Source organism: Delphinapterus leucas, chromosome 10 (genome assembly GCF_059928025.1).
Source record: "Delphinapterus leucas isolate spDelLeu-1000000601 "Yukka" chromosome 10, BTC_Dleu_Yukka2, whole genome shotgun sequence".
Taxonomy (NCBI): domain Eukaryota; kingdom Metazoa; phylum Chordata; class Mammalia; order Artiodactyla; family Monodontidae; genus Delphinapterus; species Delphinapterus leucas.
This window is the reverse complement of record NC_143138.1, coordinates 2,138,157-2,160,971: the sequence shown is the minus strand read 5'-3', so window position 1 is coordinate 2,160,971 and position 22,815 is coordinate 2,138,157. Positions and strand designations below refer to the sequence as shown.

The 22,815-nt window shown below is 50.7% G+C and overlaps 2 protein-coding genes across 3 annotated transcripts in view; one reads left to right on the top strand and one right to left on the bottom strand.

Moving 5' to 3' along the window:
- Window positions 1–22,815, bottom strand: part of PSMG4 (proteasome assembly chaperone 4) — a 73,201-nt gene that overhangs the window by 40,814 nt on the left and 9,572 nt on the right. The window lies entirely within an intron of this gene.
- LOC111181277 (tubulin beta-4B chain-like) lies at window positions 20,376–21,100 on the top strand (the record flags this gene model as incomplete). Its single annotated transcript, XM_022586502.3, has 2 exons — window positions 20,376–20,514; window positions 20,850–21,100. Coding segments are annotated over 2 exons (258 nt in total), but the record flags the coding sequence as incomplete, so codon positions are not given.

Sequence of the window (22,815 nt, the reverse complement as noted above, 5' to 3'; positions counted from 1 at the left end):
TCAGAGAAAAGAAGAACCCAGACTGGCCAGACAGATGTTGTGTGCCCATCCCTGGATCGGTCATGTGGTCAGAGAAAAGCAATGCTGGTTGACTAGCCTGGACTACCTGTCGTCCTGTGAGGTGGGCGAGTATGGGCCACATGCCTGGCAGTCTCATCCTTCCTTAGGGAACTGACCATTCCTGATAGAACTCGGGTTAAGTGACTTGCCCCCAAATCATTCAGCTCTAAGTGGAGGACCTGTGTATAAATCCCAGGGTTTTCTGACTCCAAAGTGCGTGATGTTATATATAGTTTTAAGAGATTAAAAACTAAGAAAAACAGATTTATCCACAATATTTACCAATTCAGGTCACTTCATCTTTGTGGGTGGATCACATCTCCTTCTGCCTGAAAAACTTCCTTTACGTTTCTTGTAGTGCAGCCCTGCTGGCCACGAATCTCTCGGCTTTTGTTTGGCTCAAAAAGGTATTTTGCCTCACTTTTCAAAGATATTTTCACTGGATATAGAATTCTAGGTAGACAACTTGTTTTCTGTCAGCACTTTAAAGACATAATTCTATGGTCTCCTAACTTGTGCTGTATGAGACATCACCAATAATTATCAACCTTGTTTCCCTGTATGTAATGTTTTATTTTTCTGTCTAGCTGCTTTTAAGATCTCAAGATGATCACTATTTTCCAGCAGTTTTAAGGTGATGTGCCTTGGGGTGCTCTCCTCTTTTTTATTCTACTTGGGATTTCTTGAGCTTCCTGAATCTGTGAGCTTATAGTTTCATCGAATTCATAAAATTTTCTACCATAATTTCTTCAAATATTTTTCCATCCCCCTACTTTATTCTGAGATTCCAACTGCATGCATTTCAGACTTCTGTTTTAAAAAATTATTTATTTTTGGCTGTGTTGGGTCTTCATTGCTGCGCGCGGGCTCTCTCTAATTGCGGCAAGCGGGGGCTACTCTTTGTTGCATTGTGTGGGCTTCTCATTGCGGTGGCTTCTCTTGTTGTGGAGCACGGGCTCTAGGCGCGCGGGCTCCAGTAGTTGTGGTGTGTAGGCTCAGTAGTTGTGGCTCGTGGGCTCTAGAGCGCACGCTCAGTAGTTGTGGCACACGGGCTTAGTTGCTCCGCGGCATGTGGGATCTTCCCGGACCAGGGCTCGAACCCGTGTCCCCTGCATTGGCAGGTGGATTCTTAACCACTGTGCCACCAGGGAAGCCCCATTTTAGACTTCTTGACATAGTTTCACACTTTACTGATAATCTGCTCATTTTTTGTTCAGTCTTTTCTCTGTGCTTCAAGTTTTGGCTGCTGTACCTTCGATTCACCATTCTCTGCTGTTAATCTCATACGAGTATTTTTCATCTCATGTATATTTGATTTCTAGGAGTTCTACTGGTGTCTTCTAAAAACTTTCCATTTCTCTCCTCTTCGTGTTCATGTTTTCCTCTACTTTCTTGAGCGTATGGAGCACATGATACACTAACTGCTTCATGGTCCTCGTCTGTCATTTCATCATCTTTGTCATTTCCAGATCTATTGCTATAATCGATCCTTCTCGGGGTTACGGGCCATATCTTCCCGCTTCTTTGTATCTTTTGATTGGATGCCAGACATTGTGAGTTTCATGGTGTTGACTGCTGGATTTTGTTATAGTCCTTTAAACGTTCTGGGACTTTGTTCTGGCACACAGTTACGTTACTTGGAATCAAATGGGTCCTTTGGAAACATGCTTCTAAGCTTTACTAGGGTAAGTCCAAAGTAGTCTTTGATCCAGGGATAATTTAACCCCACTATTACAGCAATGCCCACGCATGACGAGGTGTTTCCAGTCTAGCTAATAGGAACACAAATCATTCCCAGCCCTGCATGAGCTCTAGGAGCTGTTTTGTCTACTGCTTTCCAGCAGTTTTTCCCCCGTTCTTGAGCAGTAGTTTCCGACCTTACACGTGCACGTTTGTTCTCAGACAAAGACACGAGAGGCCCTCTCTGCAGACCCCCAGGGCTCTCTCTGTGACGCTCCTTCCTCTTCTGTTTTCTGCCTTGTGCCCCAGCCTGACTTGGGCCCTCTGAATTCTGATGTCTCGGTCCTCAACTCACTGAGACCACCGAACCCTGTTTGGATTCCACTTCCCCCTGTCCCCACTGCAGCCTGGAAGCTGCCTCCAAACTGTCAGCTGGGGCAATCACATGCTAACTTCATCTCCCTTTCCTCAGTGGCCATTGATTGCCTGGTGTCCAACATCTTGAGAACCATTGTTTCATATATTTTGCCCAGGTTTTTAGTTGTTTCAGTCAGGAGGGTAATCCAATTCCTGTTGCCCCACCTTGGCTGAAAGTAGAATTCCTCTCTTCATTTCCTTTTGATTAAAATGGTGGGGTTATTTTCCGCTTCCAACTACTAATTTTCTTACGGCAGTATCTGTCCTGTGTATTTGCTCTTGTATTCCTTTGAGTTTGGACTTCATTTATGATTTTTCTTTCTTTTTTTCTCACTTCTTTCACCTATTTAGAAATTTTTTCCCCAAGAATCTCATTTCAGAGTTTTTGTAACTTTAATGCATTTTTCTTTCATGTCTGTTATCCTTTGCTTGATTTTTTTCTTTTTTAGATAATTTGAAATTTTAGGTTACAGTTTTCATCCATTTGAATCTGTTGTGTTTTTGGCATACTTATCTGTAGAAACATTATTCTGCTTATAATTCTCCTTGCTTTTATTAATAATTTTGTATGAGATTTGAGCACGATTTTTTTCTGTTGCCCTTTTTAAAGCGAAATGGGTTTTTCTGTAGTTTTAGGCGTAAAAGAAAGGCCAGGATAGTTTTAAGAGCTGCATGGCTCTATTCCTCCCCCTTGTGTTGTTTTCAGAAAGTGATTTTTTTTTTTTTTAACCAGCTTACTTTCTGAGATCTGCTCCAATCAGTCTCCCTCCCTCATTTTCACCAGGACCTTTTCTTTCCTTTGATGCTGTTAATCCCATCTTCCATATTATGAACTCTGCTTCCAGCAGCTTTTCTTACTATAAGACTAGTTCTGAAAGGGAGATTTGATTTTTTAGTTTGATTAGGGTCAGTTTCTTGGCCTGTTTTTGATGGGGGCGGTGACAGAAGATGGTTGAGGGAGACTCAAAGCTGTGACCCCGCCGCCGTCCTCCAAGGACCCTGGGATCCAGTCATTTCTGAAGTCTCGCTTTCGATCGTCATGCTTCTATTTCATCATCCATTTACTTCGACAAATAATCTTTGGGCACCTGCCCCGAGCGTGACACTGTGCTAAGGATACAGATAGGAATAAACACACTTCAGCCTTCAAGGAGTTTCCAAGCCGCTGGGGAGACAAATAGAAGCACAATTAAGTGCAACCAGGGGTAGCTGCTGTAACGATGCCATGGAAACACGGAGAAGGCGTCAACGCACCCTCATTGATTTGAAATCAGGCCAATTTCCATAGAAAAGCAACATTTACATCCCCCCAAACTGGAAGGTCTAATGTGACTCACATATTAATGAGAATCAGGGCTCTTGTAGGAGACAACCGGCTGGTTTAAACGATAGCTCTTGAAACAGCCAAGCTGTTATTATAGAAAACGTGGCTGTATAATTAGTGCCGTTTCCTTCACAGAGCTGCGTGCTTCTCACCATCACCATGAGCCTGGCCTCCCTCGGCTTTGTTTTCCTCTTCCCCCAGCAATCCTGACAGGTGTCTGGGGAGAAGCAGGGTGGCTGTGCTTGGTGTAGATGCTATCTCCTGCTCTTGGTGGCAGACACCCCAGACTGTAGCTTTCTGTCCTTCGGCGGAAAGGAGTCCTGCACCGAGTCCACCTGCATTCCTGACCCGTGCCGAGCCTCCCCGGCCCAGCCCCTCCCATCACCCCCGGAGGCCCACAGGCTGGCTCCTTGGCTGGCATTTCACACAATCGTGCCCCTTTGTTTGGATATTTCTCAGAAAGCCAGCGGGTGGATGTGAGTGCTGGCACAGGACGAGGGCAGGCTGCCATGCGCCCAGCTTCCACCCACAGCAGTCTTTGTGGGCAGATCTTCATTACACGGCACCGATGTGCGCGTCTTGCTTCTATTTGTAAGAGTGAAATTTTTGGGTTGTTTTTGGGTTTTTTAGTGTTGAATCTGGTATTCAGTTGTGCAAAGGTTAAGTGAGAGATTTTAAGGAGACGTAGATGTGGTTATGCTTGGGAGCCAGCAGCATCTCCATGTGCAATGCCTTCCTAGAGGTCCAGGAGCTCAGAAGCAACCCCTGAGGCCAGGAGGCGGGAGAGGGATGGTGTAAGCAAGGCCTTCCCCGTGTCAGCCTCAGCAACAGCATCCAGGAGGGGAGCCCGCTGAGGGTAAGCACCGCCCAAAGCTCTCAACCAAAAGTGGGGGGGGGGGAAGAGGACAAGAGTGTGGGAGAGACGGGGTCGGCGGCCCCACCCCCCCGGCCGACCCTCCACCAGCTGCCTTGGCTCACAGCCAGGCCTTGAGGAGGTCACTGCAGCGCCAGCGCTGCTCCTGGCTTCTAGGGGTTCAGCGACACCCCGACTCGTCATACAGGGGAGGAGTTCCCTTTGCCAGATAAAGTCTGTAAGATGAGGTTAGAAAGTTCCTGGAGGAAATGAGAAATTCTAGGGCTTGGAAGCAGAGGACTTCCAACCTCTGAGAGGCTCGTCCTAACTCCAGCGTCTCCCACGTGGGCTCCCTCCCACCTCCCCTTCCTGGCTTTGACGCTGCCTGAGATGGTCGCCAACCAGACACGCGCGGTCATCCGGGCCGCCGTGGACCAGGGACGGGTCTCCTCTCTCTCTCACCCCCGCCCCGGCGGTTCTGTTCTGTCCCCTCAGTTACCCCCAGACCACTGAGGTGAAGCCACCTCCCCGTGGGGGCTTCTTGGACAAAGCCTTCAGGGGCGTCTCTCCTGCAGGTCTCAGGCCCTGACCTGGCACTCCTCCCCCACCCCTGCCCACATCTCCCGTCCTGTCCAGCCGTCCTCGCTCACAGCTCATTGCCTGTGATAGCTGTGTCCTTCAGTGAGGTCTATGTGTCCCAGGGACACAGGCCAGACTTGGGCCTGATCACACCGCAGACTGTGGGACTCAGGGGGGCCCCTCGGTTCCTGGGAACATGTCTGCCCGCACTGGCATGGATGACCAGCTTCTTTTCATGTCCTCGCTTTCTTCACCCACTTTTAGACCGTTCACTGTGTCTCTGGCTCCTCTGAGCCTTTAGCGTGTATGCCCAGCAGGAAGTGACCAGAAATCTTGTGCTGTCAGAGTGCCAGGCAGCTCTGCCACCAGGGCCCGGGTGCAAGCACGTGTCATTCCACTTAGAAGCTGCGGGAACTGGGCAGGTACTTAATGCCTCCGGGCTTTCGTTTCTGCGCCTGCGAAATAGGAGCGGCTGTCATGCCTGCCCCGTGGGTCACACACAGACGCGGCCCCAGAAAAGCGCCTGGCACACGGCAGCACCTGATACTGCCCCCGTGGTCATTGCTGTTGTTGGTAACATTCGAGGTGGTGGTGAGAACTGTCACCTCCCGAACATGGTGCCCTTCTGGAAGCCCTGGCCGTCTCTCAGGAGGCACGGCTGGTACCCAGGTCAGCGAGCAGGAGGTGGTGACACCGCGCACTGGGCGAGGAGGGGAGTGTGGAAACACTCTGGACGCTCCCCAGGTGTGACGCTGAACCATACGAAATCGCTGGGGCCCGAGGAGAAAACCCCAGATTTCTGTTAATGTGACCCCACGTGTGTCCTGAGCAGCGGGGTCTCCCAGGCTCTCCCGACGGCTCATCACAGGGGCAAGAGTGTCTGCGTCCTCAGGGGCTCCTCAAACTTTAACCTGCCGGCTCTTCCCTGGGGATCTCGTTAAAATGCAGATTCTGACTCAGTCTGTCTGGGGCGGGGCCCGAAATCCTACATTTCTAACCTGCGCCCAGGGACGCACTGCTGCCCCACCAGCCAGGGAGGGGCAGGGCCCCTGGATGATGTCGGTGGGTGTTGAGTTCTAGCTGCAGAGATCCCAGAATAAATGTTTTCCTTGCAGCATTAGCATATTAAAACCAAGGTAAGACAAGGGGGTAGCAGAGTCTCTAGCAGCGTGTCACACTTCCACACCTCACCTGCTTGAAGGGTCACAGTCTACCCATTTTGCTGCCAGCTCACGAAGCCTATTCAAAAGGACGCTTTTCTTCCCTTTCCTCACTGACCACTCACTGCAGACATTTACTGAGTGCCTCCACGTGAGAGAGGCTGGGCTACCGAGCGTGGGAAAATGTCTCAGTCATTCGGCATCCACACCTTTTTGCTGAACTGCATTTTGGTGTAAGCGCTCTGCCACCTGGCAGGGACTCCTGCCTGTGAAGATGCCTGTGGATGTGACCTGCTTCCAGGCCCTTCGCCCTGGTTGCCCTGCCCAGGCTAGAGACTGCTGAGGACTGGAAATGCTCCAGGGGCCTATGCGTCTTCTAGGGAGGTGACCTTTCACAGCCCAGCTGTTGGGACAGCATCCATAAACCTGTCCTGACTGACACCAAGCAGGCAGAGGTGGGGACAGGACCAACAGCCCGTCACATGTACAGAAAGAGAGGTGGCCAGGGCCTTAGCTCTGCTTCCCCCTGGAAACCCCTCAGATTTGGATATAATAGATGAAAAGGGAATTCAGATGCTCCGCAGCTTCTAAAACTAGTTCTGTCTTGCTTCACCAAATGTTTGGAGCAGCTAATCTTCACTGATTTTGGCAGCTTTGTAACCATTTCACTTTTATGCCCCTGAATTGCTAAAAATCACTTCTTTCTTTTTATGAGAAAAGGGTTTTGGAAAATATTTTATTTGCTTGCTCTTCTCTTGAAACCCTCCATTCACAACTTCCACACCCATTCAAAAACCACACACATGAAAACACAAAAGACCCCAAAGAGCCAAAACAATCTTGAGAAAGAATGAAGCTGGAAGAATTATGCTCCCTGACTTCAGACTATACTACAAAGCTACAGTAATCAAAACAGTATGGCACTGGCACAAAAACAGACACACAGATCAATGGAACAGGATAGAGGGCCCAGAAGTAAACCCACACACTTATGGTCAATTAATCTACAAAAAAAGAGGCAAGCATATATAATGGAGAAAAGACAGCCTCTTCCATAAGTGGTGCTGGGAAAACTGGACAGCTATATGTAAAAGAATGAAATTAGAACACTCTCTAACACCACAGACAAAAATAAACTCAAGATGGATCAAAGACCTAAATATAAGATCAGAAATCATAAAACTCCTAGTAGAAAACATAGGCAGAACACTCTGATATAAATAACAGCAATATTTTTTTGGATCTGTCTTCTAAAGGGAAGAAAATAAATGCAAAAATAAACAAATGGGACCTAATTAAACTTAAAAGCTTGTGCACATGAAAGGAAACCACAGAAAAAATGAAAAGCCAACCTACTGAATGGGAGAAAACATTTGCAAATGATATGACTAATAAAGGGTTAATATCCAACATATATAAACAGCTCATACAACTTAACATGAAAATAAACAACTCGATTAAAAAATGGGCAGAAGACCAGAACAGACATTTTTCCAAAAAGGACATTCAGATGGCCAACAGACCATGAAAAGATGCTCAATATCATTAGTCATCAGGGAAATGCAAATCAAAACCACAATGAGATATCACCTGACACCTGTCAGAATGGCTATCATCAAAAAGAACACAAATAACAAATGTTGGCAAGGATGTGGGGAAAAGGGAACGCTTGTACATTGGTGGTGGGAATGTAAATTGGTGCAGTCACTGTGGAAACAGTATGAGGTTTCACAAAAAACTAAAAATAGAACAACCATTTGACTGAGCAATTCCACTCCTGGGTATAGATCTGAAAAACAAAAACTCTAATTTGAAAAGATATGTGCACCCCAATGTTCACAGCAGCATTATCTACAACTGCCAAGAAATGGAAGCAACCTAAGTATCCATCAATAGATGAATGGATAAGGAAGATGTGGGGTGCGCGCGCACGCGCACACACACACACACACACACACACACACACACACACACACACACGAATGGAATACTACTCAGCCATGAAAAAGAATGAAACTTTGCCATTTGCATTACCCTCTGCCTAAAGCATCAAGAAACATAAACAAATAAGTGTGGCTGTGTGCCAATGAAACTTAACTTATAGCACCTTTTTTGTAATAAACTTTTTGTAAATGACTGCTGACTTCTGCTCTATTACATTAAAATCTATTGGTCTATCTTGTACTTGGAATGGATGATTTTGACCATGCAGATGCCCTGAAAGGGTTTTAGGGACCCCCAGGGGGTCACTAGATCACACTTTGAGAACTACTGCTCTAATATTCTTGTTACACAAGGTAGTAAGTTTCTTAAGATGAAAGCTACCTTCAGTTGGACCCTCTGTTTCTTGCAGCCAAAAGCATCTTTGCTGATAAACTCCTAGGTAGTTTCTCAAGCCAGAAATCGGAAAACCAGCTTCTATCTTGGATCCTGGGAAATGGCAAAGCCCACCACATTTCCTCCCACCAGTTTGCTGTGCCGGCAGGAGAGGAGACATTGCAGATGCATGTCCAGACTTGGGAGGTCCCAAGAGCCCCCAGGAGCCTTGCTGGGCCCCAGAACATTGCAAGAGAGCTTCAGAAAGCTTCCATGTTTTCACTGGGAGAAGCATATGTAGCTGGGAGAGAGCCAGGAGAACCAAAGAGACATTGTTTAGACAACAGGTGTATTAGTCAGGGTTCTTCAGAGAAGAACCAACAGAATAAGGAATTGCGGGCCAGGGAAGTCCCACCACCCGCCATCTGCAAGCTGGAGGTGCAGGAGAGCTGGTGGCGTGGTTCCAGTCTGAGTCCAAAGGCCTGAGAATCCCGAGAGTCGATGGTATAGGCCCCAGGCTGAGGGCAGAAGAAGACTGATGTCCCACCTCAACAGCTGGGCAGAGAGAGCAAATTCTCCTTCCTCCATCTTTTAGTTCTATTCAGACCTCCGAAGGATTGGGTGACACCCATCACATTGGGAAAAGCAGTTTGCTTCACTCACTTTGCTGATTAAAATGCTGATCTCGTCCAGAATCACCATCCCAGACACACCCAGAATCACATGTAACCAACTACCTGGGCACCCCATGGTCCAGTCACGTTGACACATACAGTTAACTGTCACAACGGGACCAGGAGGGTAAGTCAGCACGAACTCTCTCCTGGGGGACGACGGGATGTGGGTACGCGAAAGGTGTGAGCGTGGGTAGATGACAGTGAAGGGGGAGAGCAAGACCCCCTCTCTGTGATGCTCTGACATCACATATTCCGGCCCTAACGTGGAACCAGCCTCAAGGAGGAGAGGGGAGGGTGAAACCCCCAGTTGACAGAGGGTCTTCTGAATTGACAAAGATTAACCTACGTCGACTAAGTCGAGGTTGTCTTTTCCGCCAAACAGAGTCGGGGGCTCTTGAGATAGAAACTAAGGTTGATTTTAGAAAATTTAGGAAACTTTAAAACATTTTAATAAACATACATTTTTAGTTTATGTGCTAAAAATTCATCTTCTCTAACAATGGACATCATCAAATTTAAACATTTTGCCAACCTGAAGAAAAATGATCTCACCCTCATTTTATTTATGTTTCCTAATTATCAGCAAGGATAGGTACCACTCGTGTGTCACTGGAGGCATTATTTTTGAATCCACTACAGTGCTTTTGAATTCTGTGCAATTAATGTTCACAAAATAGGATGCTCTAGGATCTGAAGATGAACCCACGGGCACAGAAATGGGTGCTGCTACTTTTACCTTTAAATTGAGTAGATTTACAGTTTGTCCAACATTAAGTAGACTGCTTACGGGATGAACTCTTCTAGTTCAAGCCGACCTCTGTCTTTGTGTGCACTGCTCACCATGGATACTGAACTTTGTTCCAACACGCACCCCTCCTTGCCCACCTTCCTGCTCCCTCCGTCAGCACCTGCTGGGGCCAAGGCCACGGCACCAGGCTGTGTTCAGGATTCTGCTACTTCCGAAGCCTCCCTTCTCTTTCCCAACATTCTAATAAGAGCAACACGCACGTCTCTGAATCTAGATTCCACATGGACTGAGGCAAGTCATTCTCCATGCTGTGCTATTTCTTCTCTATATTAAACAGCCTCCATTTGCTTGCCTGCGGGGGTCATACTCATTTATAAGTTACTTTTATTAAAAACAAGATGCTACACGGGATAAAGAAGGCTGCCTCAAGTCTCACCACTCTAACGCAAGAGTTTCTTTCTTTTTTTAAATTTTAGTGTCTAATCCTTCCTCAACAACAGACTTTTACATGTTGATAATGCTGTATCATTACCTAAGTATTTCCCTTGTAAGCATTGGACATCCACCTGCTATGTTTAGTCTACAAACATGATAAATCATAAAAACAATGGTATTACAAATTTGCATAATCCTTGGCTGTTTGTAAAATTCAAATATCATCACATCTCTTTATTTTCCTTTTTTCATTTATTTATTTTTCATTTACTTATTTATTCATGTGTTTATTCAACAAATTATTTATGGTGCTGGGCAATGGGGGTTCACCTATAAATAAGACAGACACTGTCCCTGCCCTTAGGAACCTCACAGTCTGGGAGGGGAGACAGACACCATCGTGTGATTACCATGCATTTACCCATATTGAGCCAGGCATTCATGTTGCATTTGCACAAGCATCAAAACAGAGAATATCTGTTTTTTAAATGATTTGCTGTTCACATACAAGTGGCCAGAAGAGTGGCTGTCCTGTGTGTGTTTTAGCTGATGGAGTCATTTCCTCAAGGCTATAATAAAAGCAGAACCACGAAAGGGACCTGAAGACTCGCCATCCACCCCTGGGGTTTAATCTCCAGATACCACTCCCGCCCTCTTACTGCGGCAGGACGGCCAGTCAGATAAAAACGCTCTTTTCAATGAGAAAAACAATTAAGCACTGAATATGTGAGAACAAGATAAAGCGAGATAAGAATAGGACCCACCAGCCGGCTTTGTGAGACGTATTTCTAACGGGTGGATGTGAATGCAGCTCTCTCACCAGAGTCCATCCTTTCTGGACTCTTCCACGTTAATAAAGAGGAAGTCGGCGAGACAGTTAAGAAACTACCACTTATTCTAGTTTAACTCTAGGCCCGTTATGAGGAAAACTGTTTCACGTCTCAGGCCTAGAACTAATCATTAACCCTTGAAAAAACTTATTTAAAAAATAAAACTTAAAGCCTACAAGCTGAAAGGAGAGCAGCCAGCCCTAACCCTAGGATGCCTTTCGCTAATTTCAACCGTTATTAATGTTCCGCCCACTTTGTGGCACTGGCTTGTGCGTTTATTTTTTGCTGAATTATTTGAACACAGATTACAGACATCACAACACTCCCCCTAAAGTGTCAGAGCACACCTCCTGAGGACAAAGACACCCTCTCCCACGACCGCCGTGCTGCTACCACACCCAGGACGCGTGTCACCAGCTCACAGGCTCACCTAACATGCAGTTGCGCTGCCCAGGCGTCGTGTGCCGGCTGGAACTGGCTGCCGGCCCTGCCGCCTGGGCACTGAGCCCTGTCTCCACCCTGTCCACTGCCTTCCAGAACCAAAAGCCCGACTTGGGGATGAGACTGTCCGGAGACGTGCCAGGCACCTTCGCCCAGCAGCTCAGACCCCTGATGCGGACGCCTCCCCACGCCCGCGTCACCGAGGCCACGTCCCGACCCTGTGGGCCACCCTGACCCGGCCCGCGCTGCAGCTGTGCAGGCGTATTTCAAATGGCAAGTGAAGATGTTAATCGTGCATCACAGGACTGGACACAGACATTCCGACCGCTGCCTGCACAAAACGTTGCCGAGAAGAACGGCTCTCGGCAGCAACGCCCGGGAGCTCACATTTCACTAATATTTATGTCAGCAGAGAGGTGCTCGTAACAGCAAATGCGTTTCAGCTTCGTAGAAAAGGGTACGGAAATGCTCTGGAGGGAGTTAGATCAAACCGTTGAAGGCGGGAGGGAGGCGCTGCCCCATTCTCCTGTCCCTCGCCTATCTCCCCCCTCCCCGAGCCTGTCCCAGTATCAGCGCAGGGGGTCGAATTCCTGAGGTCCCAGCGGCCACCTGCAGGGACCATCACAGGGCAAGCACGATGACAAAGACTCAGCGCCAGGATGACGGTCCCGTGGCACAGACACTTGCCGGCCCTGGTCACTTGCAGGGCAGGGCAGGATGAGGGCCCTGCAGGGCCGCTGCCCGCTGCCCGAGGGGAAGAGGTCCTGGGGTCAAGGGCGCAGGCTCTTTGGAGTAAGGTGTTCTCACGGCTGTGGCGCCGGCAAAGGGAGCCTGCTGTGAAGACAGAAAGCCTGAGGGAAAGGGAAGGGCAGGGAGTGAATGAAAATAGAAACAGGCTCACTGCTCTGACAGGCGAGACGCTCAATGAATGTGGTCCTTCAGTGAGAAGGAGTATCTTGTTGGACATTTAATCCCACCGGCAAGCTTTGGGCTTTCTGTTTTTGCCCACGGTAACGCCCCCAACAAAGGGCTGCAGCCTTGCTGGTGCAGGAAAAGAGGGAAAGAGTGGACACTGGATGGACCACCCCCCTTCCTTTCATTCAGACGGCCCTGCGGGCTGTGTGGTGGTTACCTAGGAAACAGCGTGGATGTGAAACTCCAGGAAATGCGTGGTCAGGCGGCAGGAGATGCAACTGATTTTTTTTGTGGGGGGGGGGGCATTGCGTGATGCCAGGCCATTTTTTTTTTTTTTTCAGGCCATGTTCTTAACCCCTCTGCACCAGTTTCCTCATGTCCGAGGAGGAGATCAGATCTACCTTGTGTGTGTGCGAGTGTGCACGAGCACGTGTGTGTGTGTAAGGCACCTCGGCCGGCTGGTGGACACAGGGGGAGCTCAGTGTGGATGTTTTCCTTTCTATGCCCACTCACCAGGCACCACTGAATAACTGGGATGCAGATCTGGTAGAGAAACAGCTGAGGCGATACACGTGAAGAGCAGGCACTGTGAACTGGGCCTTGCCCTCTCCACCGCTGCGGACCTTCCGCCACCATACGAAGGAGCGTCACTAACCTGATGGGTGACAGACTGCTGGCCCAGCTGACGTCACGCTGACAGCCAGACAAGACAGCGAGTCACTGGACCAGCGAGCCGCCGACCACCAGCCCTAGTGAAGTTTCCCAGGACACGGGGCCCCAGAGGGACTGGCCCTGGACAAATCGCACTCAGCCACCCCTCAAACCTGGCTTAATAATAAGTGCTTTGTCTTAATCCATCAAACTTGAGGGTGGTTAGTTACAGAGCAAACGATAGCAGAGGGGCTTCCCTGGTGGCGCAGTGGTTGAGAGTCCGCCTGCCGATGCAGGGGACGCGGGTTCGTGCCCCGGTCCGGGAAGATCCCACATGCCACGGAGCGGCTGGGCCCGTGAGCCATGGCCGCTGAGCCTGCGCGTCCGGAGCCTGTGCTCCGCAACGGGAGAGGCCACAGCAGTGAGAGGCCCGCGTACCGCAAAAAAAAAAAAAAAAAAAAAAAAAGACAGCAGAGATAATCACTATTATTAGGGCTTTCTTCCCGAGATGGCCATATTCCCCAGAATCCCCTCACCAACATCGTGTTCCCTACACCTGGCTGCCAGCGTGCTGAGAGCCCAGGAGAAGCTTGGGGGCTCTGAATTCAGTAGTAATACTCACCACGTCCCCTGAATAAATGAGGGCCAACTACAAAGTCTGGGCGGGGGGCACGGTGTCCACACAAAAGACTGCCCTCACTTCTGACAGGTCCAAGCTTGAGGGGTTCCCCAAACCACCCTCAGTTTCAATAATCTGCCAGAAGGACTCACAGAACTCACTGAAAGCTGTTCTACTCCTGCTTATGGTTTATTACAGGGAAAGCACGTGGGTTAAAATCAGCCGAGGGAGGAGAAACATGGGAGGTATCCCGGAGTGTCCGACAGAGGGCCCAGGGCCCAGTGGTCCTCTCCCCGTGGGGACACGGACACATTAAGCTCCTGCCGTCGATGTGAGACCACACGCATGGAGCATCGCCCACGAGGTCGATGACCTGAGCCTGTGAGCCCGGAGTTCCTACTGAGGCTTGACCACCTCCCGGCCTACCCAGCAGCCTCTTGCCCCAGCTCCTCCTGGACGCTGAGGCCTTTGGTCTCTAGTTCCTGGGAGGTCTCACCTGGTACCGTGTGGCCCAGAACCCCAACTGCAAGTCACTCCTTAGACACTCAGTGACCAAAGCCCCCCAAGCAAACAGCGCACTCCTATCAGGCAGGACATTCCAGGGGCCTGGAAATCACCTCCCGGCAGCCGAGGGAAGAGACCAGACCTCTCTTGGGTAAGATTAATTCTTCACCACACAGGCCACCCCTGGCTTTTGGCCAAGGCTCTCTTACAGCAAAGCAGTCATCTTTGAGCATCTATACTCGATACGGTATTTATCAGACTGAGCAATAGGAAACAACCCATCGATTTATCCTACAAGGCCAGTACATATACTTCCACCTTTTTGTACTAAGTTGATTACTCTTTTCCCCTCGTGATAAACTTGTACAGAACTATGCAGCATAAAAATTAGCTGATGGTTGGGTCAACCCAGTTCTTCCCCAAGCCAGTCATTTTATTACGTCCTGAATAGGCTTTAACTCCATTTCTCACTATATTTGATCATCAACATCAGTACTATCATCAGACGTGTTTACATAAGGTGGTTGAGTCTCACCAACAAGGCCAGCGTCACCCCCGGATCACAGTGTGGCAGCCTGACAAACGGAAGTCAAAAGGTTACACTTCATCAGAGTCCCACTGAGTCGTCGACAACAGGACCAGGGCATCATCACAACCTACGACGCTCCGTGAGTCATGCCACCCAGTTCTGTAGGCTTCCACTCGACCATTCTGGCTCCAAAAGCAAGCGTGGTGTCAGCAACAGACAGCCCCACCCTCTCAGGCAGCCGGGTACCCGGGCTAAGCGCCCCCACCGTCTCGTGTTCCGAGTCTCTCTCAAGGCACCAACATAAACGTTGGATTTCCTTCACTGCACAAACCATTTACTTACTCACTCCTTCATCCTCAGCTCCCGTTCCACATTTACCATTTGAGTTTTAACAGACTTGTCCACCTCTGTTTGGAAAGGATGCTAGGCTCAGCCTCCGTGCCGGGTTGGCAGCAGCAATGGTAGTCTGGCAAGTCCCCCCTTCAGCGCTCCCGTCCTCGTAGGGGAGGGTTACAAGGCCCGGAAGGAGAGGGCTTTCTCAGCCGCCAGGCGATGCAGCTGCATATTCACTGTTAACCCCGGTTTTGCCAGATAAGATCAAGGCACAACCCACCCCCTCCGGCCCTTAGGGATTCTGACATAAAGACGGGAGGGTACAGTGAGAGTCTCTTGCTTAGGCATCAACCCTACTACTGGCCAGTGGTTGCTGCCCTGGTCCCAGGACCACCGCATCCAGAAAACGGAAGTTGAGGTGATGTGGGAAACGGCTGTACAGTCGTATCAGCATCCCTCCCACGTGTACCCCAGATGCCACAGAAAAGCGGAGGAACCTCCCCGGTGGACCATCCACGGCCCCCTTCCTGTTGAGTGTGAGCACACACTCACAGAGGTGTGTAAGCCGGCCCTCCTCGCAGGAGTCACTGCCTGGTCCAGTGATCTCCCCAACTATTTCTCAGGGTGAGAGTGGGGTCCTCGATCCGAAGAAATGGGACTCCATGGTCCATATTGGTACAATACCTTCTATCCCAGTCCTTTTACAGTATTTTGTACAACTGCCTCTTCCACCAGGCATGCAAAACCTAACTCAGAGTGTCTACTACCACGGCGTGCGGCGGGGCGGGGGGGGGGAAGCAGCAACAGCCCCACCTGACGGCTGTGGGCATTACCCTCCCCTGGAGCAGCCTCCGTCCTTCCTGCACAGACTGTACGGCTGCCATTTTGTGCCTCAGGAGGAGTATATCTAGATTCAGCCCATCTCTGCATCGCTGTGGTACCCACACGTCCACCGAGTTCGTAGACCCACGAGGCCACCTCAAGGATGGCCACCTGCCCGTCCCAACCTCTCCCGATCCCCGAAGGGGGAGCTTCTCATGGGCAGCGAGCACGCCCTACACTGATGCACCCTTCAAACTCCCAGAGTGACTTCTACAGGGCTGTGCCCCATGCGGGTGGCCCCTTAACAGGCCAGGCTCCGCTGCCCGTCTGCCTGACCCTAGGGCCAGGCCATTGGCCACAACCCCTGAGTCATTAAAAGCCCAAACATAGAGGCAAGTAGCTCGCCTTCCAGGCCACTGAGCTGACTGCTTCCTTCCTCCTTCAGTAGAGCGGCAGCTCTCCAGACGGGATGCTGTGCGCTCGCTTCGTAACTGCCAGCCACAAACCAAGCAGCCCTTTGCTGGTCAGGAGAGCTGTTGACAGGGCGAACCAGGTGGCTGTAGAGTCCAGCGGCGCCTCAGGCGGCTCCAGAGTTAGTCCTGGGGGAGGTGCCCTCTCCTCCTCGTGTTCCGTCAGCACCCTTTCCTGTACGAACCATCTTCATCCACTACAGGACGCTCTTCGCACGCCCCTCTCTAGAGAGCATTTCTCTGACGTCACCCAAGACATTACGGGTCTTTCAGGTTCCAAGGTTATCTTAGGTCCTTCAGCCATCGGGGCAGTTTCAAGTAATGTTCAAAGCAGGCTAGGAATGATCTTTGCAATGGAAATTTTCCGGAATTCTCCAGTGGGAATCCCAGCGGTCACTGCCAGGCGGGATCCACAGGCTTCTGTCATAAGCCCCGGTCTGCACCCCACGCGGGTCACTGGACAGATAATCTCTCCGTACTTCGCCCCGGTGACATGAGCCAGCTGGGGGCTTCAGGCCATCTCGGTGACTACCCCTTGGCTGTCGAATCAACAGTAATAAAGCTGGGGGTGGCTTTACCTGCCTCCTGGTTTATAATACTAGGAAGGGGAGGCATTCTCCAGTCAGACACAACATCTGTCCCCATGAAACATTCAGGTAAAGGACACACAACCACTTCACAGAGTCTGCTGGAACATTTCAGTTTTCATCCAAACTTTCACCTTAGTCCCACCGACTCTTTCCTCCCTGTATCCTCCGAATCTAACTGCAGCTCTGGTAGCAGAGTGCACGGGCCCCCGTGTGTCAAGGATCTCCCAAAGCACCTCCTCCCCCCACCCCACCCCGAGCCTTCTGCCCCCTCACAGGCACACATCCTGGGCTCCCAGCTCGGCGCAGGGGAGGGGGATTGCCCAAGGGACCTGGGCTCTTAGCCAGTCTGTGCCCTGATTAGACTATGGGGCCGTCACCTCATGAAATTCTTGGTCAGCTGTCTCATTGTCATCTGTGCCTTCCGGCTTTTAGAATTCCTCCAAACCAAGGCGAACGAAGCAGATTTAAGGCCCTTCAATGTGGAGGAACCAGCAGAGGCTCCCATGGGTCCATCCAACTTCTGAGTGCTGCAGCAAGACCTTTCTTCTGATCCCATCAGCGTCTGCTTAACTTACCCAACAGTAACCGCTCACAGATTTGAACCCCACGGGGACCGGCTCCGACTTTCCCCTTTGTCTCTTCCCCATTATCTTGCAGATCTCAGCCATCTGTGCCTTTGGCTTAACTATCCCGTTTGGTGGCAGCCCTGAGTTAGCTCAGAGCAGCCTGAATCCAAGCGTGGCGCAGCCTCAAGATGCATCCTAACACCCCACTTTCACTTGGCTTATTGCAGAGAACAACCACGCAGGGACGGATACTCATTCGCTTGTTCTTTGTTACTCCGCGTTTTCTCACGCGCCCAGTGAGCTAACCACTCAGGGGCTGGAGCCATGGTGTGACTTTTACCTCCGATAACTAATGCAGCACAGCTCCAGTTCTACACCTTAGCTGAGCTGGGGTCCCCTAGGAACCACAGGTTCATCACCCCCCACCCCATCATCCCCCCTCTTCTTGAACCATATGTTTCCGTGAGTCAGGGTCACACGAGCAAATGTCACTTCTGACACCAACTGTGAAGCATCTGGGCCAACTGTGAGGTTGGAGGGAACGGTCTCCAAGACTATTCTTGCTTCAGATACCAACTGCAAGGTCAAAGGTCCCCAAGAGCACCCTCAGGTTTGATAATTCACTAGGAGGACTCAGAACTTTACCGAAAGCTGTTATCCTCACAGTTACAGTTCTGTTTTGTTTTCACAGGGAAAGGATACAGACTAAGATCAGCCAAGGGAAGAATGCAAAGGGCTGAGTCCAGAGATGAACCAAACACAGGGTTTCTGTTGTCCTCCATGGAGTCAGGACACATCACTTCCCTGCATCCACGTGTGACATTGTGCACGGAGTATTGCCAGCCTGGGGCGCTCGCCTGAAGCTCCGTGTTCAGAGTTTCTCTTGGGCTTCAGGGCCGTGTCTGTGGACATCCCAGCCCACACACCAAACCCCACCACTCCCTCTCCCCACACGGCCTCCCCTTGGTCCTAGAGGTGCACACGGCAGGCATCTTTTTTGTACTAAGTTTCAATAACCTGCCCTCAGGAAGACCCTGGGAGAGAGGCTCATCTCTGCGCTAGAAGTGGGCTTGGAGCAGACTAGGCAGGAAGTTCAGACATCCTAGGATGTGGGACATGGTGCAGGGTCTGGTGGATATGACCTCTTGGCTCTACAAATGTCTCCCATGGGGCAGGGCATGGCCCAAACTGGGAAGATCATTCCTGCAGTTGAATCAGATCCTGTTACTAGCGAATCTTACTGGCCCTTATCAAATTTTTAACCAGACTGCTTTCTTTCATCACCATAACTGTACTATTACCTCTGATTTCAGCTTTCAGGCACTAGATGATCCAAAAGCTACCTGTGGCTATCTTCATGGAACAGAAGCATGCTACAGCTACAAGTCTACCTGCAGAATCCTGGCTGCAGAAAGAAGCTCTGACCTTCCTTCCTTGCCAGGTTCTCAAGAAGCCTTAGAACAAGAGGCTAAGGGATTGGGAGGGCTCTCAAAAGGCCTGACCGCTGCAGATCACGTGCAGACATGTGTGTCTGGAGCTGCGGCCGGTGGGCCACGCAGCCAGTTTGCCAGAACCTCTACACTTCCCTCCTCTGCTTCAGGAAGTGACCAGCACCGTGCACAGTCTTACCGAGGACACACATCAACACGAGAGAACTCCAGGAACTCAGTGAACGGTCCTCAACAGTCGTCTGCCATTGGGCATGGTCTGGGCTGCCCAAAGGGGCCCTGGGGCAGAGGTCAGGAGTAACGGCTGTGCATGCAATCCCATAAATGTCTATGCCACCGCCCGAAATATTTACCGCAAACCGAGAAATCCATCAGATTGCCACTGTTGCTCTCACGCTGCCATTTAAATACGCTCCAGGCCCAACGTCTCAGAGCCTCCTCAACCAACTGCCCTCCAACTTCAGATTGTGTTTTTACTCCCTCATTTAACCTGTAGTATTTTTTAAAAATAATATTCCTAAGCATACCTCTTGTGAAACCCCTGGTCTCTAAGAGCCTCTAACACCTGCCAGTCCAGGAACACGCTCAGCAGATGGTAACAGCTGGTCCTCCAGGGCCACCAGGAACCTGGAAGCCCACCCAGCCCTGACAACTAACCGAACCCACGTCAACCTCACACTTATTCATCCCTAGTAGCGTTTAACCACAGATTTTGTCTGTATAAAACAACAGGGGCAACGACCAGGCGTTCACAATTGCCCACCTCTTACCAAACTTCAGTCCGTCCCGCCTCCACGGCCCCCAGGCTGAAGCAAGCACACAGGTGAACGCTGTACCTGTAACAGGCTGAGGGTCTGCTGACGACAGAACACTCTTCCGGCTGCAGCGAGCTGATTTCACATCTGCTTGTCCCACCCTCTCTCCCTCCCCGCCCACAAAGTTCACGCTAGCCCTGTTCACCCCTCCCTGCCAGAGAAAAGCCTGTTCTCTTTCATTCTGCATGCTTGTTGCACATTTCTGAGATCGGAGCACTCTCCCTACGGTAACGCTCTTTTCGATTAAAGTTGCTCCATCTCTAAGTCTGAATGTGTTTTACTTGACAGTAGGGTCCCAGCTCTGGCCACTGCCCCCAGGGGTGACCCGTCCATCAGCTGGGGTGCTGACACTCGGCCCTGCCGGGGGTGACAGCCCCCGCGGCTGCGCCCACTCTCCTCCTCCAGGGCTCCTCCCAGCTTTTCAGCCTGTCGCCATAATATGGCTGATGCGCGGCGGATTCCTGAGCCCCTCAGCAGCGGCTGCTGGAGGATCAGGGCGGGCAGCTGTTGGTCTGTCTGGGTCTCCTCGACTGTCTGACCACAACGCCGCCGTTCCAAGGACAGGAGAGGGAGAAGGGGGCCACCTTTACTGATACTTCGGATGCGGTTTTCTTTATTTCCAGTTTTGGGAGGTCATCAGCGATGAGCATGGGATCGACCCCACGGGCAGTTACCATGGAGACAGTGACCTGCAGCTGGAGAGAATCAACGTGTACTACAATGAAGCTGCCGGTGATTACTGGAAGCTTTCCTGCCCCCTCACCTTGCTTTCTGTTCTGCGGCAGACGCAATGTATCAGGAACATGCAAATGACAAGGAAAGGCTTCCTGCATGCATTTTTAACTGCTCAAAAACACACTTCAGAGCTCCTGAAGTCTCCTGCATGTTTGTCATGACGAGGCAGGCCATTATCTCCCTTTGTAGAGCAGAAACCGCCTCTAATCTCCTACTTTTGTCTCATGCTGGAAGTTTCCCTGCTGAATTCTGCCGTAAAAGGCCCAGAGAGCAGGGCACTGTCTGTGATTCCTTTGCCGACCGCAGGTCTGAGTCCTGCTCTGTCCCCGCAGGTAACAAATACGTGCCTCGGGCCATCCTGGTGGATCTGGAGCCGGGCACCATGGACTCGGTCAGGTCTGGACCCTTCGGCCAGATCTTCCGGCCCGACAACTTCGTGTTCGGTATGTAGCGTGGTCCCCGGGCACTGGCTCGGGAGGCCCACGCCCTCCTAAGCCCCGTGGAGGTCACAGCTCACTGCTGAGTGCCCCGCTGGAGGCTGCGTGTCCACAGAGGCCCTGAGTCCTGGCCTAACTGCCCCCGGTCCACGGGCTGTCGCTCCTCTGGCCCCTCTCCGCACAGCTCAAAGGACGGGGTCCGCCTGCAGAGGGTCCGTCCCACAGCAGAGCAGCCTGGGGAGGGCAGAGAAAGAGCGAAGGGAAGCTTCCAACAGCAGCTCCCAGGTGACTGGTCATCTCAGAGGACCAGTGACAACAGGCAGGCATTTCCTGGAGCGAAGGCCAAAGGCACAGGTTAGGAGCGGCTGAGACAGCTGCTTGGGGCGGCCTCTTCTGATCACGTGTGCCTCCACCCTGCCTGTTCCTTGTAGCTGATTTAAGTATTTTAAATACTGAACGCAGGCCTGAGCAAACCGGCCGTGAACACGGGGCCCTTCCCCCAGAACCAGGCCCAGGTCCACCCAGTAATGAAACGTCCTTCCCCTACGATCCCAGCACTACTGGCAGAGCGGCAGAAAGAGCGACATGGTCTTTGCAGCCCCACAAAGAAGCAGGACAGCTTCACCTGAGTCGCCAGAATGAGGCGGCTGCCTGGAAGCTGACGCGGTCAGAGCAGCGCTGGTGACAGCTCTCAGCTGGGAGCCACCCAGCCAGTTTTGGGTCCAAAGTCCCCCCACCCGACCCCAGATTGTAAGGGACTCAGATTCCTGTTTCATGGGGGTCCAGGAAGAGACTGGGGATGCTTAGGTAGTGAAGAGAGCACCTGGGGCGCAGCATGAAAACTGCAGGACCTGAAAAGCACGGAGAAGACAGCGTCACCAGCTAAGGGCCCCGACCAGGACCCCGGGCTATGTGGCCTGTGTCGCTGGACGGGGAGGTACCTCCGAATGAGCACCTCCATAGCTGACTGTCCTTCCCAGGCCTCCTTCTGTGTGCCTTGCCTGTAACACCCCTCTGGAAGGAGACCAGTCAAGGACAGACTGGAGGCTAAATAGCCCAGCTTCCCTGACTCAGGGAGGCAACTCAGTGATGGGGTCTCTTACGGACCCCAGTACGGAATGCCGCTTCCTTCCTTCCTTCCTTTCCCCGCTCCGTCCCCACTGCCCTCCCAGGCTTCCTGGGATCAGCCCCCTAACAAACTTCCACTCAAATCCTTGTCTCAGGCCCAGAAATAAATCCAACCACCTACAGTCAATCTTCGACAAAGGAGGCAAGAACATACAACGGAGAAAAGCATCTCTTCAGCAAGTGGTGATGGGAAAACTGGACAGCCGTGTGTAAATCAATGAAGTTAGAACACACCCTCTCAACACACAGAACAATAAACTTGAAATGGCTTAAAGACTTAAACACAGACATGACACCATAAAACTCCTAGAAGAGACCATAGGCAAAACATTCTCTGACATAAATCGTAGCAATACTTTCTTAGGTCAGTCTCCCAAGGCGACAGAAATAAAAGCAAAAATAAACAAATGGGACCTAATCAAACTTAAAAGCAAAGGGAACCATAAACAAAATGAAAACCTATAGACTGGGAAAAAATACATGCAAATAATGCAACCGACGAGGGGTTAATTCCAAAATACATAAACAGCTCATACAACTCAATATCAAAAAAGAACAAACAACTCAATCAAAAAATGAGAAGACCTAAACAGACATTTCTCCAAAGATATACAGGTGGCCAACAAACACATGAGAATATGCTCAACATCACCAATTATCAGAGAAATGCAAATCAAAACTACAATGAGGTATCACCTCCCACCAGTCAGAACGGCCATCATCAAAACGTCTG